This window comes from Hypanus sabinus, chromosome 14 (genome assembly GCF_030144855.1).
Source record: "Hypanus sabinus isolate sHypSab1 chromosome 14, sHypSab1.hap1, whole genome shotgun sequence".
NCBI classification, from domain to species: domain Eukaryota; kingdom Metazoa; phylum Chordata; class Chondrichthyes; order Myliobatiformes; family Dasyatidae; genus Hypanus; species Hypanus sabinus.
This window is the reverse complement of record NC_082719.1, coordinates 99,711,095-99,725,764: the sequence shown is the minus strand read 5'-3', so window position 1 is coordinate 99,725,764 and position 14,670 is coordinate 99,711,095. Positions and strand designations below refer to the sequence as shown.

The 14,670-nt window shown below is 41.0% G+C and overlaps 1 protein-coding gene across 4 annotated transcripts in view; it reads right to left on the bottom strand.

Annotated features, from left to right (window-relative positions):
* Positions 1 to 14,670, bottom strand: part of LOC132405016 (coiled-coil domain-containing protein 68-like) — a 91,321-nt gene that overhangs the window by 20,160 nt on the left and 56,491 nt on the right. For 3 of the 4 annotated variants that reach the window (XM_059989709.1, XM_059989710.1, XM_059989707.1), the window contains exons 7-8: positions 12,845 to 12,939; positions 3,826 to 3,934 (exon numbers count right to left, since the gene is read on the bottom strand). In XM_059989709.1, coding sequence (XP_059845692.1) covers positions 3,826 to 3,934; positions 12,845 to 12,939 — 204 coding nt within the window. The remainder of the gene's footprint in view (positions 1 to 3,825; positions 3,935 to 12,844; positions 12,940 to 14,670) is intronic. The other variant, XM_059989708.1, reaches the window with a different exon arrangement.

The window sequence follows — 14,670 nt, the reverse complement described above, 5'->3', positions numbered from 1 at the left end:
AGAGGGAGGATAGGCAGGTGATAGAGAAGGGACATGCTCAGACCGATGGTTTGAGATGTGTCTAATTTAATGCAATTTAATATGTCTAATTTCATGAACAAAGCTGATGAGCTTAGAGTGTGGATCAGTACTTGGAGCTATGATGAGGCCATTACAGAGACTTGGATGGCTCAGGGGCAGAAATGGCTACTTAAAGTGCCAGGCTTTAGATGTTTCAGAAAGGACAATGAAGAAGACAAAAGAGGTGGGAGTGTGGCACTGCTGTTCAGAGATAGTGTCACACCTGCAGAAAAGGGGGAAGTCATGGAGGGATTGTCTACTGAGTCTCTGTGGGTGGAAGGCTTCAATAACTCTATTGGGTGTTTTTTTAGACCACCCAATAGTAACAGGGACATCGAGGAACATAAAGGGAGACAGAGTTTGGAAAGATGCATGGTGTTCTGCTAGGTATGTTCCAACGAGACAGGGAAAGGACGGTAGGGTACAGGAACCGCAAGGGCTGTTGTAACTCTAGTCAAGAAGAAAAGAAAAGCTTATGAAAGGTTCAAAAAACTAGGTAATGATAGAGATCTAGAAAATTATTAGGCCAGCAGGAAGGAGCTTAAGAATGAAATTAGGAGAGCCAGAAGGGGCCACGAGAAGGTCTTGGTGAGCAGCTTTAAGGAAAACCCCAAGGCATTCTACAAGTATGTGAAGAGTAAGAGGATAAGATATGAGAGAATAGGACCAATCAAGTGTGACAGTGAAAAAGTGTGTATGGAACTGGAGGAGATAGCTGAGATACTTAATGAATACTTCGCTTCCGTATTCACTCAGAAAATAACCTTAGTGATTGTAGGAATGACTTATAGTGGACTGAAAAGTTTGAGCATATAGACATCAAGAAAGAGGATGTGATGGAGCTTTTGGAATGTATCAAGCTGGATAAGTTACCAGGACCAGACAAGATGTACCCCAGGCGATGGTGGGAGGTGAGGGAGGGGATTGCTGAGCTTCTGGCAATGATCTTTGTATCATCATTGGGGACAGGAGAGGTTCCAGAGGATTGGAGGGTTGCAGATATTGCTCCCTTATTCAAGAAAGAGAGTAGAGATAGCCCAGGAAATTATAGACCAGTGAGTCTTATTTCAGCAGTTGGTACTTTCATGGAGAAGATCCTGAGAAGCAGGATTTATGAACATTTGGAGAGGCATAATATGATTCAGAATAGTCAGCATGGCTTTGTCAAAGGCAGGTGATGCCTTACGAGCCTGATTGAAATTTTTGAGGATGTGACTAAAACACATTGATGAAGGAAGAGCAGTAGGTGTAGTGAATATGGATTTTAGCAAGGCATTTGATAAGGTACCCCATGCAAGGCTTATTGAGAAAGTAAGGAGGCATGGGATCCAAGGGGACATTGCTTTGTGGATCCAGAACTGGCTTGCCCACAGAAGGCAAAGAGTGGTTGTAGATGGGTCATATTCTGCATGGAGGTCAGTGACCAGTGGTGTACCTCAGGGATCTGTTCTGGGACCCTTACTCTTCGTGATTTTTATAAATGACCTGGATGAGGATGTGGAGGGATGGGTTAGTAAATTTGCTGATGACAGATATGTTGGGGGTGTTGTGGATAGTGTTGAGGGCTGTCAGAGGTTATAATGGGACATTGATAGGATGCAAAACTGGCCTAAGAAGTGGCAGATGGAGTTCAACCCAGATAAATGTGAAGTGGTTCATTTTGGTAGGTCAAATATGATAGCAGAATGGTAAGACTCTTAGCAGTGTGAGGATCAAAGGGATCATGGGGTCCATGTCCATAGGACGCTCAAAGCTGCTGTATAGGTTGACTCTGTGGTTAAGAAGGCATCCGGAGCATTGGCCTTCATCAACCATGGGATTAAGTTCAAGAGCCAAGAGATAATGTTATAGCTGTATAGGACCCTTGGCAGATCTCAGTTCCTGTCGCCTCACTACAGGAAGGATGTGGAAGCCATCGAAAGGGTCCAGAGGAGATTTACAAGGAAGTTGCTTGGATTGTGAAGCATGCCTTATGAGAATAGGATGAGTGAACTTGGCCTTTTCTCCTTGGAGAGACGGAGGATGAGAGGTGACCTAATAGAGGTGTATAAGATGATGAGAGGCATTGATCATGTGGATAATCAGAGGCTTTTTCCCAGGGCTGAAATGGTTTCCACAAGAGGATATAGGATAAAGGTGCTGTGCAGTAGGTACAGAGGAGGTATCAGTGGTTAGTTTTTAACGCAGAGAGTGGTGAGTGCATGGAATGTGCTGCGGTGACAGTGGTGGAGACGGATACAATAGGGTCTTTTAAAAGGTTCCTGGATAGGTACGTGGAGCTTAGAAAAATAGAGGGCTATGGGTAACCCTAGGTAATTTCTAAAGTAAGTCCATGTTTGGCACAGTGCTGAAGGGCCTGCATTGTGCTGTGGGTTTTCTATGCTTCTAATATATTGATAAAATTACAAAGAAGGCACGTCAGTAGCTATATTTCATTAGGAGTTTGAAGGGATTTGGTATGTCATCAAAGACTTCAGCAAATTTCTAGAGATGTATAATGGAGAGCAGTCTAACTGATTGCATCTCCATCTGGTATGGATGTGCCAATATATTGGATTGGAAAAAGCAGCCGAAAGTTGTAAACTCAGCCAGCTCTAAAATGGGCACTAACTTCCCCATCATTGAGGTCATCTTCAAAATGTGATGACTCAAAAAGATTATGTCCATCATTAAGGACCCCCACCACCTAAGACATGCCCGCTTCTCATTATTACCATCAAAGGAGATACAGGAGTCTGAAGACATGCTCAATATTTTAGGAACAGCTTCTTCCCCTCCACCATCAGATTTTTGAATGGGCAGTAAACCCATGAATTCTGCCTCATTACTTTGCCCTCTTTTTATTTTTCTATTTATTTTTTAATATTTCTTATTGTAACAATGTTTTTATTATGTAGTGCACTGTACTGCTTCCACAAAACAACATTATCAGTTAATACGATGCTGTTACAACTTGGGGTGTTGGAATGTGGTGTTCAGTCCAGGTGTCCTCTGTAAGGAGTTTGTACACTCTCCCCGTGATGATGTGGGTTTCCTCCCACAGTCCAAAGGTATACTGGTTAGTAGGTTAATAGGTTATTATAAATTGTCCTGTGATTAGACTAGGGTTAAATTGGCTGTTGTTGGTGGCACGGCTCAAAGTGCTGAAAGGTTCTGTTCCATGCTACATCTCTAAATAAAATAAACAAACAAATTTTGCAAAATATATCAATGATAAGAAACCTGAATCTGAATCTGTTTCTGATTCTCCTCCAAGAGAACCACAATCTTGTTGTTGTATTTGGAGGTGTGCATGCCTCAATGACCCGGAGAGCTATGCTGGCTGGAGTCAGGGCTTTATGCTTTGCCTCTTGGTCGTGCCAAGCAGACCAAAAGATAGAGGCCAGACTAAGAGTGATCCACTGGCCCTCTCGGTTCAGTAGTTCAGCTGAGGGCTAACAACCCAGACTGTTAAATCTAAATTGTTACGGAAACAGCGATGAAGGTTCCTTCTACATCTGAGTGTGACGGTATTCCTGAGTCTCCATTCAGGACTTGTGTGACTGACAGTAGTGAAAACCCAGAAGAAGCTACTTACATGATAAAGGAAGCCATGAACACTGCCAGAGATGGTCAATGCTGCCCTAAGCGTCAGTGGCATAATGAGGATTAATTAAGTAGGTAATTCTGATCAACCAAGGCAGCAGGAGACAAGGTTTTTTGATCCTTATTGAAATTAATATTTTATTTTAAGAAATATAATAAATTTTATGCCATCCAGCTTACCTTGTTGATTGCACTGTGTAGATTTCGGTGTTGCTGTGTGACAACATTATCCAGGTGAAAGATCTTTTCCTGCAACGTGGAAGACTCCAGTTGAAGACTCTGGAACCTGCTAACAAATATTTCCACATCAATCTTATAGAAATCACACCAGCTAGAATGTAGCGTTGGAGAGGGTCCAGAGAGGTTCACAAGAATGATCCTGGGAATGAAAGGGTTAACATATGAGGAGATTTTGATAGTTCTGGGACTACACTATGGGAAACATCCTTTCCACATCTACTCTGTCTGGGCCTTTCAACATTCAAAAGGTTTCAATGAGAACCCCTCATCCTTTTGAATTCCAGCAAGGACAGATCCAGAGCCGTCAAATGTTCCTCATATGATAACCCTTTCATTCCTGGAATCATCCTTGTGAACCACCTCTGGACCCTCTCCAATGCCAGCACATCTTTTCTAAGATGAAGGGCCCAAAACTGTTTACAATACTCAAGGTGAGGTCTCACCAGTGCGCTATGAAGCCTCAGCATCACATCCTTGCTCTTGTATTCTAGATCTCTTGAAATAAATGCTAACATGGCATTTGCCTTCTTCACCACCAACTCAACCTGCAAGTTAACCTTCAGGGTGTTCTGCACTAGGACTTCCAAGGCCCTTTGCACCTCAGATTCCTGGATTTTCTCCGTTAAGAAAATAATCCGCACATTTATTTCTACCACCAAAGTGCATGACCTTGCACTTTCCAACATTGAATTTCATTTGCCACATTCTTGCCCATTCTCCTAATCTGTCTAAGTCCTTCTGTATCCTACCTGTTTCCTCAACACTACCTGCCCCTCCACCAATCTTTGTGTCATCTGCAAACTTGGCAACAAAGCCATCTATTCCATTATCTAAATCATTTATATACAGCATAAGAATAAGTGATCCCAACACTGACCCCTGCAGAACACCACTAATCACTGGCTGCCAACCCAAAATGGATCATTTTATTTCCACTCACTGCCTCCTACCAATCATCCAATGCTCTAACAACATTAGTAACTTTCCTGTAATACCATGCGCTCTTAACTTGGGAAGCAGATTCATATTTGGCACCTTGTCAAAGGCCTTCTGAAAGTCCAAATAGACAACATCTACTGCATCCCCTTTATCTATCCTACTTGTAACCTCCTCAAAGACTCAACAGGTTTGTCAGGCAGGATTTTCACTGAAAGAAACCATGTTGACTTTGTACTATCTTGTCCTGTGTCACAAAATACTCCATCGCCTCATCCTTAACAATTGACTCTAACATCCTCCCCACCACTGAGGTCAGGCTAACTGTGCTATAATTTGCTTTCTGGTACCTTCCTCCTTTCTTAAAGAGTGCAGTGATACTTGCAATTTTCCAGCCCTCTGGCATCATGCCAGAGTCCAATAATTTCTGGAAGATCATTTCTAATGCCACCACAATCTCTAACACTACCTCTTTCAGAACCCTAGGGTGCAGTTCATCTGGTCTGGGTGATTTAGGTCTTTCAGCTTTTTGAGCACCTTCTCTCTTGTAATAGTAACTGCACTCACCTCTCTTTCTTCACACACTACAGCATCAGGCATACTGCTATTCTCTTTCACAGTGAAGACTGATGCAAAATACTCATTTAGTTCATCAGCCATCTCCTTGTCCTTGAATTCTTCAAGGAACTTCAGGATGTTTACACGTTACACAGATTGAACCAAAGGTTAAGGAAAGACAGGCCATGGACAAACAAGATGAGGTTCTGCATGAACAAATATCAACTTATTTCATTCCTAGACTGGATTCTCCAGAGCTGGTTTGAGGAATGCAATAACAACAACTACATTTATATAGTAACATGCATTTAAAGAAAAATCAAAGTTGCTTCACTGATATATAAACAGCTGTCAAGTCAAAAGCGGTAGCAGAAGGTGTATGGCCAAAAGTTAGGATGTTAAAGAGGGTTGTTTTTTTGAGTGTATAACCAGTGACAGAAGAGTTCATGTGGACCAATGTGGTACATGGAACATGGTAAGGATATGGACCTATAAGTCCATAAGAGAAAGGAGCAAAATTAGGTGATTTGGTCCAATGAGTCTGCTCCACCATTCCATCATAGCTGATATATTATCCCTCTCAACCCCATTCTCCTGCTTTCTCCCCGTAACATTTGATTTCCTTACTAATCAAGGACCTATCAACCTCTGATTTAAATACACCCAATGACTCGTGCTCCACAATCATTTGTGGCAATGAATTCCACAGATTCACCACCATCTGGCAATCCTTCCTCATCTCTATTCTAAAGTGTCTTCCTTCTATTCTGAGGCAGGGCCTTTTGGTCCTAGACTTCCCCCTACCTACAGAGAATACAAGACAAAAGGCTAATACCAACTTTAAGGTGCTTGGATGAATATATAGGGGAGATGTCAGAGGTAGATATTTTTGCACAGAGAGTATAGGAATGTGGAACATTCCATAGGGGTGTTGGTAGAAGCAGATACATTATTTAAGAGATTCTTAAATAAGCACATTGATTATAGATAATTGGAGGGCTATGGGGTAGGGAAGGGTTAGATTGATAAACACAAGAGATTTTGCAGATGCTGGAAGTCTAGAGCAATGCAAACAAAATGCTAGGGGAGCTCAGGAGGTCAGGGAGCAGTTTTAGAGAAGAATAAACAGCCAACATTTCAGGCTGAGACCCTTCATGAGGACAGTCAGGTTAGATTGATCAAGTAGGTTAAAGTGTTGCCAGAACATTGTGGGCTGAAGGGCCTATACTGTGCTGTAATGTTCTATGATCTGTGTTAACAGAGGTGATCGTGAAGGAGCGGAGAGGGATTTAATAAACGATGCTCATCGTAGCAAAATTTAAGATTTTACCTGTGTTCAAATACTCTGTAGGTGAATGCATAAAAACAGAAAATATTTAAAAATGAACAAATGTAAATAAATATAAATCAAAGCAAGTTAAGGATCAAAGATAAAGTGCTGAAATAAATAAACCAGGATCTTAAAAAGTGTGTAGTTATCCAGGTGATTTCTTTAAATACTTATTAATAATAGCTCAGTTCACCATGAGTCAGAACAGTAAGATTGCAATTGATTAGAAACCTATGCACATCCGGGAAGAAACAGACAAACTTTCTTAGAGATTGCCGGAATTGATCTCCAAACTCCAATGCCCTGAGCTATGTAACCATGGTGGCCCTAACATAAACAAGGTCAGTTAGAGATAAGGTATTCTGTAATTCATGGTTATAAATGGAGAGAGCGAGGACTTCATGCAACTACATCTAAGTTCAAAGTTCAAAATATATTTACTTTCAAAGTATGTATACGTCACCATATGCTACCCTGAGATTCATTTTCTTGTAGGCATTCACATGAAAATAACGAAATAAAATATAATTTACAAAAAACTCTTCATAAACAAAGACTGACAAAAAATAATGTGCAAAGGAAGACAAATTGCAGAAATAAAATAAATAAATAATCCTGAGAATATCAGTTGTCGGGTCCTTGAAGTGAGGCTGTCGGTTGCGGAATCAGTTCAGTGTTGAGGTGAGAAGTTATCAACTCCAGTTCAGAAGCCTAATGGTTGAAGGGTAATAACTCTTCCTGAACCTACTAGTGTGGGACCTAAGGCTCCCGCAGGATGATAGTAGCGAGAAGAGAGCATGGCCAGGATGGGGTGGTGGGGGTCCTAAACTGAAGAGTGAGTTCTGAATTTTTCAGTGCATCCAGGCAGGACTGAGATAATTATTTAGGAAGGTCTACCCTTGCAGGAAGCACACAGTCAGTAGAATCTATGATTCATGCTGCCAGAGACCTTGGTTGAATCTTGAACTGCCTGTGTGGAGTTTGAACGATCCCTCGGCCACAGCATGGGATGTTTCTTGCGTTCCCGTTTCCTCACACGTCTCACAGAAATGTGATTTAGTAAATTAATAGGGCTTTGAAATCTGTCCTTGGCATGTAGCTGTGTGGCAGAATCAGGAAAGGGGTGAGCAGAAAGCAGGAAGAATAAAATTATTAATTTTGTAAAAATTGGGTTCTTTTGGATTCCTTGCATTGTGGCTGCTTGTGGGCAAACAAATCTCAAGGTTGCATAATATATACATTCTTCAATAGTAAATTTACTTTGAACGTTTGAAACTTTGAAAATGAGATTATTGCAGGATTAGCATAACTGGTGATCGATGGTCATAGAGTCATGGAGTCATTGACCAATACAGCACAGAAACAGGTCCTTCAGCCCATCTAGTCCATACTAAACTATTATTCTGCCTAGTCCTATCGACCGACACCTGGATCATAGCCCTTCATACCCCTCCCATCAATGTACTTATCCAAACTTCTGATAAGAGTTGAAATCAAACCTGCATCCAGCACTTCCACTGGCAGAACGTTCCACACCCCTATCACCCTCTGAGTGAAGATGTTCCCCTAGATACCTCTTAAATGTTTCACCTTTCACATTTAACCTATGACCTCTAGTTCCCGTTTCATCCAACCTCAATGGAAAGTGCCTGATTGTACTTTTCCAATCAACACCACTTATAATTTTATATACCACAATCAAATGTCACCTCATTATCCCACACTCTGTGGAATTAAGACCTAACCGATTCAACCTTTCGCTATAACCAGGTCCTCAAGTCCCAGCAACATCCTTGTAAATTTTCTCTGCACTCTTTCAATCTTATCGATATTTCTCCTGTAGGTAGATGACCAGAACTTCACACAATGCACCAAATTTGGTCTTATGCAAGTTCCTAACATCCTAACATCCCAACTCCTGTCCTTTGATTTAGTACACACTCAGAAGGGCCTGTTTCAATTCTGAATCTCTTTGTGATGTGATGCACCATCAATAACTCTCAGAGACGTGAGGCGAGATAGGCTTTCATTGGCTGGAAGAAAGCAGAAGCAGCAAGTGATCACCACACAACATCCTGGAGACTGAGGAAGGAGCAGTGTCCGTGGGAGGAGTCACAGGAGCAGTCAGCTGGGTGGGGGGGGGGGGGCCTGTCCAGACAGGTATATGCAGTTCGCCACATTATGCTACAAGTCTAACCATTCTTTTCCCTTTGCAAAGAGGGGCTTACATTTGATTGGTTTAGTTATTTAAGGGAGGGGAGAGGAGAATATATCTGTGACTGTGTCTGCTCAAGGGACTTCAGTTATACAGCTGGAGGTGCCTCAGTTTTTCTCAGTAAACGTTAGATGCGGTAAATACGGATGAAAACAATGAGACTGAATTACACGATCGTGATCGTGGTACAAAACTCATTCGGTAGGATAGATTAGACTGGAACCACATGCTTCCAGGTAATAGCATTCACAATTCTCAGCAATTCAATAAAATGAATTCACACCCCATTTGGAACCAGAAAGATGAATTACTGATTTAGATGGAGATAAATGAGACTGAACTAGAAGACACATTGAGACATGTTTTAATAGTGATCAGAGAGATTAAGAAAAAGGAGGTGCATAGGAGGTATAGGCAGGCAGGAACAAATGTGGCACTTGACGAGTACAGTATATAAGAAATGCAAGAGAACACTTAAAAAGAAAATATGGAAGGCTGAAAGAAAATGTGAGGTTGCTCTAACAGATAAGGTGAAGGAGAATCTTAACATATGGGGGAGATCTTTACTGGAGCTTAATGTCCAATGATAGGAATCAATTATTTTGTTTTATAATTATAATTATTTTAAATCACTTTGTAGAGATCTGTTTTCACTTTAGAAACATAGAAAACCTACAACATAATACAAGCCCTTCAGCCCACAAAGTTGTGCCGAACATGTCCCACCCTTAGAAATTATTAGGCTTACCCATAACTCTCTGTTTTTCTAAGCTCTGTGTGTCTATCCAAAAGTCTCTTAAAAGACCCTGTCATATCCGTCTCCACCACTGTTGCTGGCAGCCCATTCCACACACTCACCACTGTCTGAGTAAAAACTTACCCCTGACATCTCCTCTGTACCTACTCCCCAGAATCTTAAACCTGTGTCCTCTAGTGGCAACTACTTCATCCCTGGGCCTTTGACTTGAAAAACTCTTTTTCTGTTGATCAGTGTCAAAAAAAAGCCTAATTAAATCCACTGTGATTCAATGTTATAATACAGTAAAGCATGAAAACTTCCAAGGGAGGGTGAATACTTTTTATATGCACTGTAGCCTTCTGAAGAGTATAATTTGGAATGCTCAAAGACCATGGAACAAAGATAACACAATAATCACGCTTCATTTCAATATTCATACTTACTTAAAAAAAGAGCTTGAAAGATGAATCCATGGCCTGAGGTAATATATTGATCAGTTAAGAAAGGATAAAAATATTTTTAACTTCTGTTCAATGTAAATATATGTTACTTAGATGCTGGAAGCGGTGCAGTGTGGCATCCATGTTCAGTTGTGTCTGGCCTCCCCTCTGCCCCCCAGTGTTCAATCAGTGGAATGACAGGCTGATATGCTGGATACTGTACCATTAATTTTTGGGGCATGTCGCTCGGAGTCTTGGGCTAAGTATATGTTTCTTTGCTTGCTGTTTTGAAAATGCTGTGCATGACTTGCACCTTGTCCCCAGAGGAATACTGTTTCATTCAACTGCACCCATGTATGGTGGAACTTGATTTTATTTGATTTAATTTGATTTGAATCTTTGTGTGAAGGAAGGTCACAATATGATACAATTTTATATTTAAATTCCAGGCTTTTAAAAGCAAATGTACCCTGTTCAGATGATATGAGGAGCAGGATGAATGAGGTATATTGGAAGATTAGATTAAGCTGTGTGACGGCAGATGATAAACAGCAATTGTTTAAAGAAATAATTCATGGTTCTTTTATTAATTGAAGAATAAAATCTTCATCAGAAAAGTGACCGATCCTGAGAGGAAAGTGAAATGGAGTCAGTCAGTTCAGTGTCAGTTTTAATACGGCTGTAGATAAATTTATTTTTTTATTTCTACAATGCCACTGCAAGCTTGGTTCATTGAGAGTAGATTTCAGAAGTGTGGGTATATTGTTTATCTAGATTTTTCTTTCCTTTTCACTCACTGAAGAGTTGTACGACGAGAAGGGGGATGCACGGATAGGGGTGGTGAGGGCCGGACAGAACTGTACACTTGAAGTAGATAATCATCTACAATTCTTCAATCCAGTGTGTAACTCACACAAATATCTGTAAACTTCCCTGCAGTGAGAAGCCAGTGTTAATCTATTCATATATTCACTTTTATTACATTTACATTTGGTGGCCTCTTTATACTGAACAAGTGGCCTCTGAGGGTTTGTTCATGGTCTTCTGCTGCTGTAGCCCATCCATTTTAAGGTTCAACATGTTCTTCAATCAGAACTACACCAGTGATTATTTGAGTTAGTGTTGCCTTCCTATAATAAAGTCATGGGAGCAGGTGGTGGATGGTCGTACGAGCAGCTGATGCGAATCACAAGTCCTGGTTATGCAACCACTGACACCAGTCTCAGAGGTGTATTGATAATGGCTGGGGTCACCTGTCTTGTAAAGACACTGCCCAGAAGACTGCAATTGCAAAGCACTTCTGTAGAAAAACTTGTCCAGAACAATCATGGTCTTAGCAGCTGTGGAGGCCAAGTCTTTATGCATATTTAAGGCAGAAGTTGACAAATTATTGATTGGTCAGGACATGAAGGGAGAAGGGGTGAGAGGAAAATTAGATCAGCCATGATGAAATGGTGGAGCAGACTCGATGGGCCAAAATGGCCTAATTCTGCTCCTATATCTTATGGTCTTATGATCGCCTAAATCATATGACTTGGCACACAATAATGATGATGATGATGATGATGTCACCTTCCTGTCATTTTGAACCAGTCTGACCATTCTCCCCTGACCACTTTCATTAACAAAGTGTTTTTACCACAGAACTACTGCTCACTGGATTTCTTTTTGTTTTTTTTCACATCATTCTCTGTAAAATCTAGAGACCATTGAGTGTGAAAATCACAGGAGATCAGCAGCTCTGAGATACTCAAACCACCCCATCTGGCACCAACAGTCATTCCATGGTCAAAGCCTTTAAAGATCGCATTTCTTTCCCATTCTGATGCTTGGTCTAAACCACAGTGGAACTTCTTGAACATGTCTGCATTTTCATTAATGCAAATATCTAATTAGCCAATCATGTGGCAGCAACTCAATGCATAAAAGTACCTGAAGAAGTGGTCACTGAATGTATTTTGTAATGACTAGTAACAAGCAAAGGAGAATAAAAGTACACTAGAGGAAGAGAAGTAGAGGAATGATGAACAATACAGATCATAGGAGATATGAAGAAATAGAGATGATAGCACAATGTTAGGAAAAAGTGATAAACACGAGATTCTGCAGATGCTGGAGATCTTGAGCAACATATTCAGAATGTTGGAGAAATTCAGCAAGTCAGGCAGCACTAATGAAGAGGAATAAACGGATGATGTTTCAATCTGAGACCCTTCTTCAGGACAACATGAAAAAGTGATGAAGACTTAACTATTGCCTGCACAGTAATTAACAATGCATCTTATGTGTTCATTTCACTTGACTACAGTGAAACCACTTCCCCCACAAAACTTCCCAGCTTCTCACTCCATCTACCCTCCCCACCCACCTCTATTCGCCCTCACCTACTCTCACCTATCACCAGCCAGCTTGTATTCCTTCCACTCCCCCACCTTCTTATATTGGTTTCTTCCATTGTCCTTTCCAGTCCTGAAGAAGAATCTCGGCCTGGAACTTCAACTTATTATTCCCCTCCACAGATGCTGACTGACCTGCTGAATTCCTCCAACATTTTGTGTGGGTTTTTTCAGCATCTGCAGAACCTTGTGTGTTTGGCTTTCGAGCCTTGCTTTCTTTTATTGAACTTTCCTGGCCCCTAGGCCTCTTCAGCTCCACCTGTGTTCTCTCTACCAGCAAACCAAGCAAGCAAATGAACATGAAAAAGTATCTAAGGAGAAATGTCTGAGAAGTAAACATCCTACCTCCTTGCGCTGTCTGGAACATCCATAGAAGCATGATGCGTACATTCCATCTCATTCTCCACTAACTGCTTCCTCTGCATTAACTCTTTCTTCTCCTGTGAAAAATATATTTGAGTATGAGAGCCCTTTAACTGTACAGCACATTTCCAAATTAATAGAACTGATCTTAATTTGAAATAGATAGGATTGAGAAAAGTTAACCAGTCTTCAGTCAAGACCAGCAGAAGGATATAATGTACAAATTTCAGTTCAAGTTTAAATTTAGTTAACATTCAACTATATATGAATACCCATGAACACGACCAAACAAAACTGTTACTACAGGGCCAGGATGCAAAACACAGTACCAACAGTCATACACAACACAAGGTGCATGTAGTGCATACAGGGTAGTGGTAAACATGCAGTCACACATGTGTGTGTGTGTCTCTTAGGCACATATACATATATATACCTTGGGTGACAAACACTTTTGCACAATACTGTATATTGGTTAAAATAGGAAAGTGGTTGGGAAACAGAAATTAAAGTACTCTGCTTTGTATTAGCTCCGTAGTGTTGTTATTTGGTAACTGAAAAGACAGTTCCCCAATCAACATGATAAAGTATCTAAGTACTGTGCAAAAGTCTTTGACACCCTAGTTATGTATATGTGCCTAAGACTTTTGCACAGTACTGTATTACTACCATAAGACAATAAAACCATAAGAATTAGGCCATTCAGCCTATTGAATCTGTTCCACCATTCCATCATGGCTGATCCATTTCCCTCTCAGCTCCAGTCTCCAGCCTTCTCCTTGTATCCCTTCATGCTCTGACTAACCAAGAGTTATCAACTTCTCACTTAAATATACCCAGTGACTTGGCCTTCACAGCCCCCTAGTGGCAACAAATTACACAGATTCACCACTCTCTGGCTAAAGAAATTCCTCATCATTTCCATTCTAAATGGACGTTGTTCTATTCTAAGCTGTGCCCTCTGGTTTCAGATACCCCACCATAGGAAACTTTCTCTCCACATCCACTCTATCAAGGCCTTTCAACATTCAATAGGTTACAATGAGATCCCCCCCCCCCTTCATTCTTCTGAATTCCAGTGAGTATAGGTCTAGAGCAGAGGTCGGCAACCTGCGGCTCCAGAGCCACATGCGGCTCTTTCATCTCTGTGATGCGGCTCCCCGTGGTTTGTTAGCTTTTGAAATGTAATTCAAAATTTGAAGATTATGGTGATCTTGTACAATCTAAAAACTTTGTGGAGACCCCATTTCCTGGCACATCCGAACCGGCTCACAATTAGCCAAAGTTCCGGCTAAGGGAGATAGCCTACGGGGGTTTGTGAGTACGTGTCTTTTGGAGCATCCGCGCCCACGGGGATGGGTTGAGGGAGGCTTTAAAGCAAGGCTGTTTAGTTCGAATAAAGTTACCTTTGACTGCAGTCTTTATTTTAGCGCTGCGTGTAGCACACTGCTACAACGTGTTTTTTATCGCTATTAATATACATCACCACTGCCAATGCCTGACACCCGCCAGTGCGCGATTTCTTTTAATTCTTCGATCCAAGGTAGGCTAACTATGGAGTAACCCAATGTCTTTTTTTCGGAGTTCAAAATGTTTTTGTTGCATGCAGAAATGTAATTTCATTTTCTCTGCAGGAGTTCATCAATTTCATAAATGCAACACATTATAGTTTGTTTATACATAGCATAAAGGCAAAAAAACCCGTTGTATGCAGTGTTATTTCATTTTAAATGTCAAATGGGGTTTGTGGCTCCCAGTGTTTTCTTTTCTGTGGGAAATGGGTCCATATTGGCTCTTTCAGTGGTAAA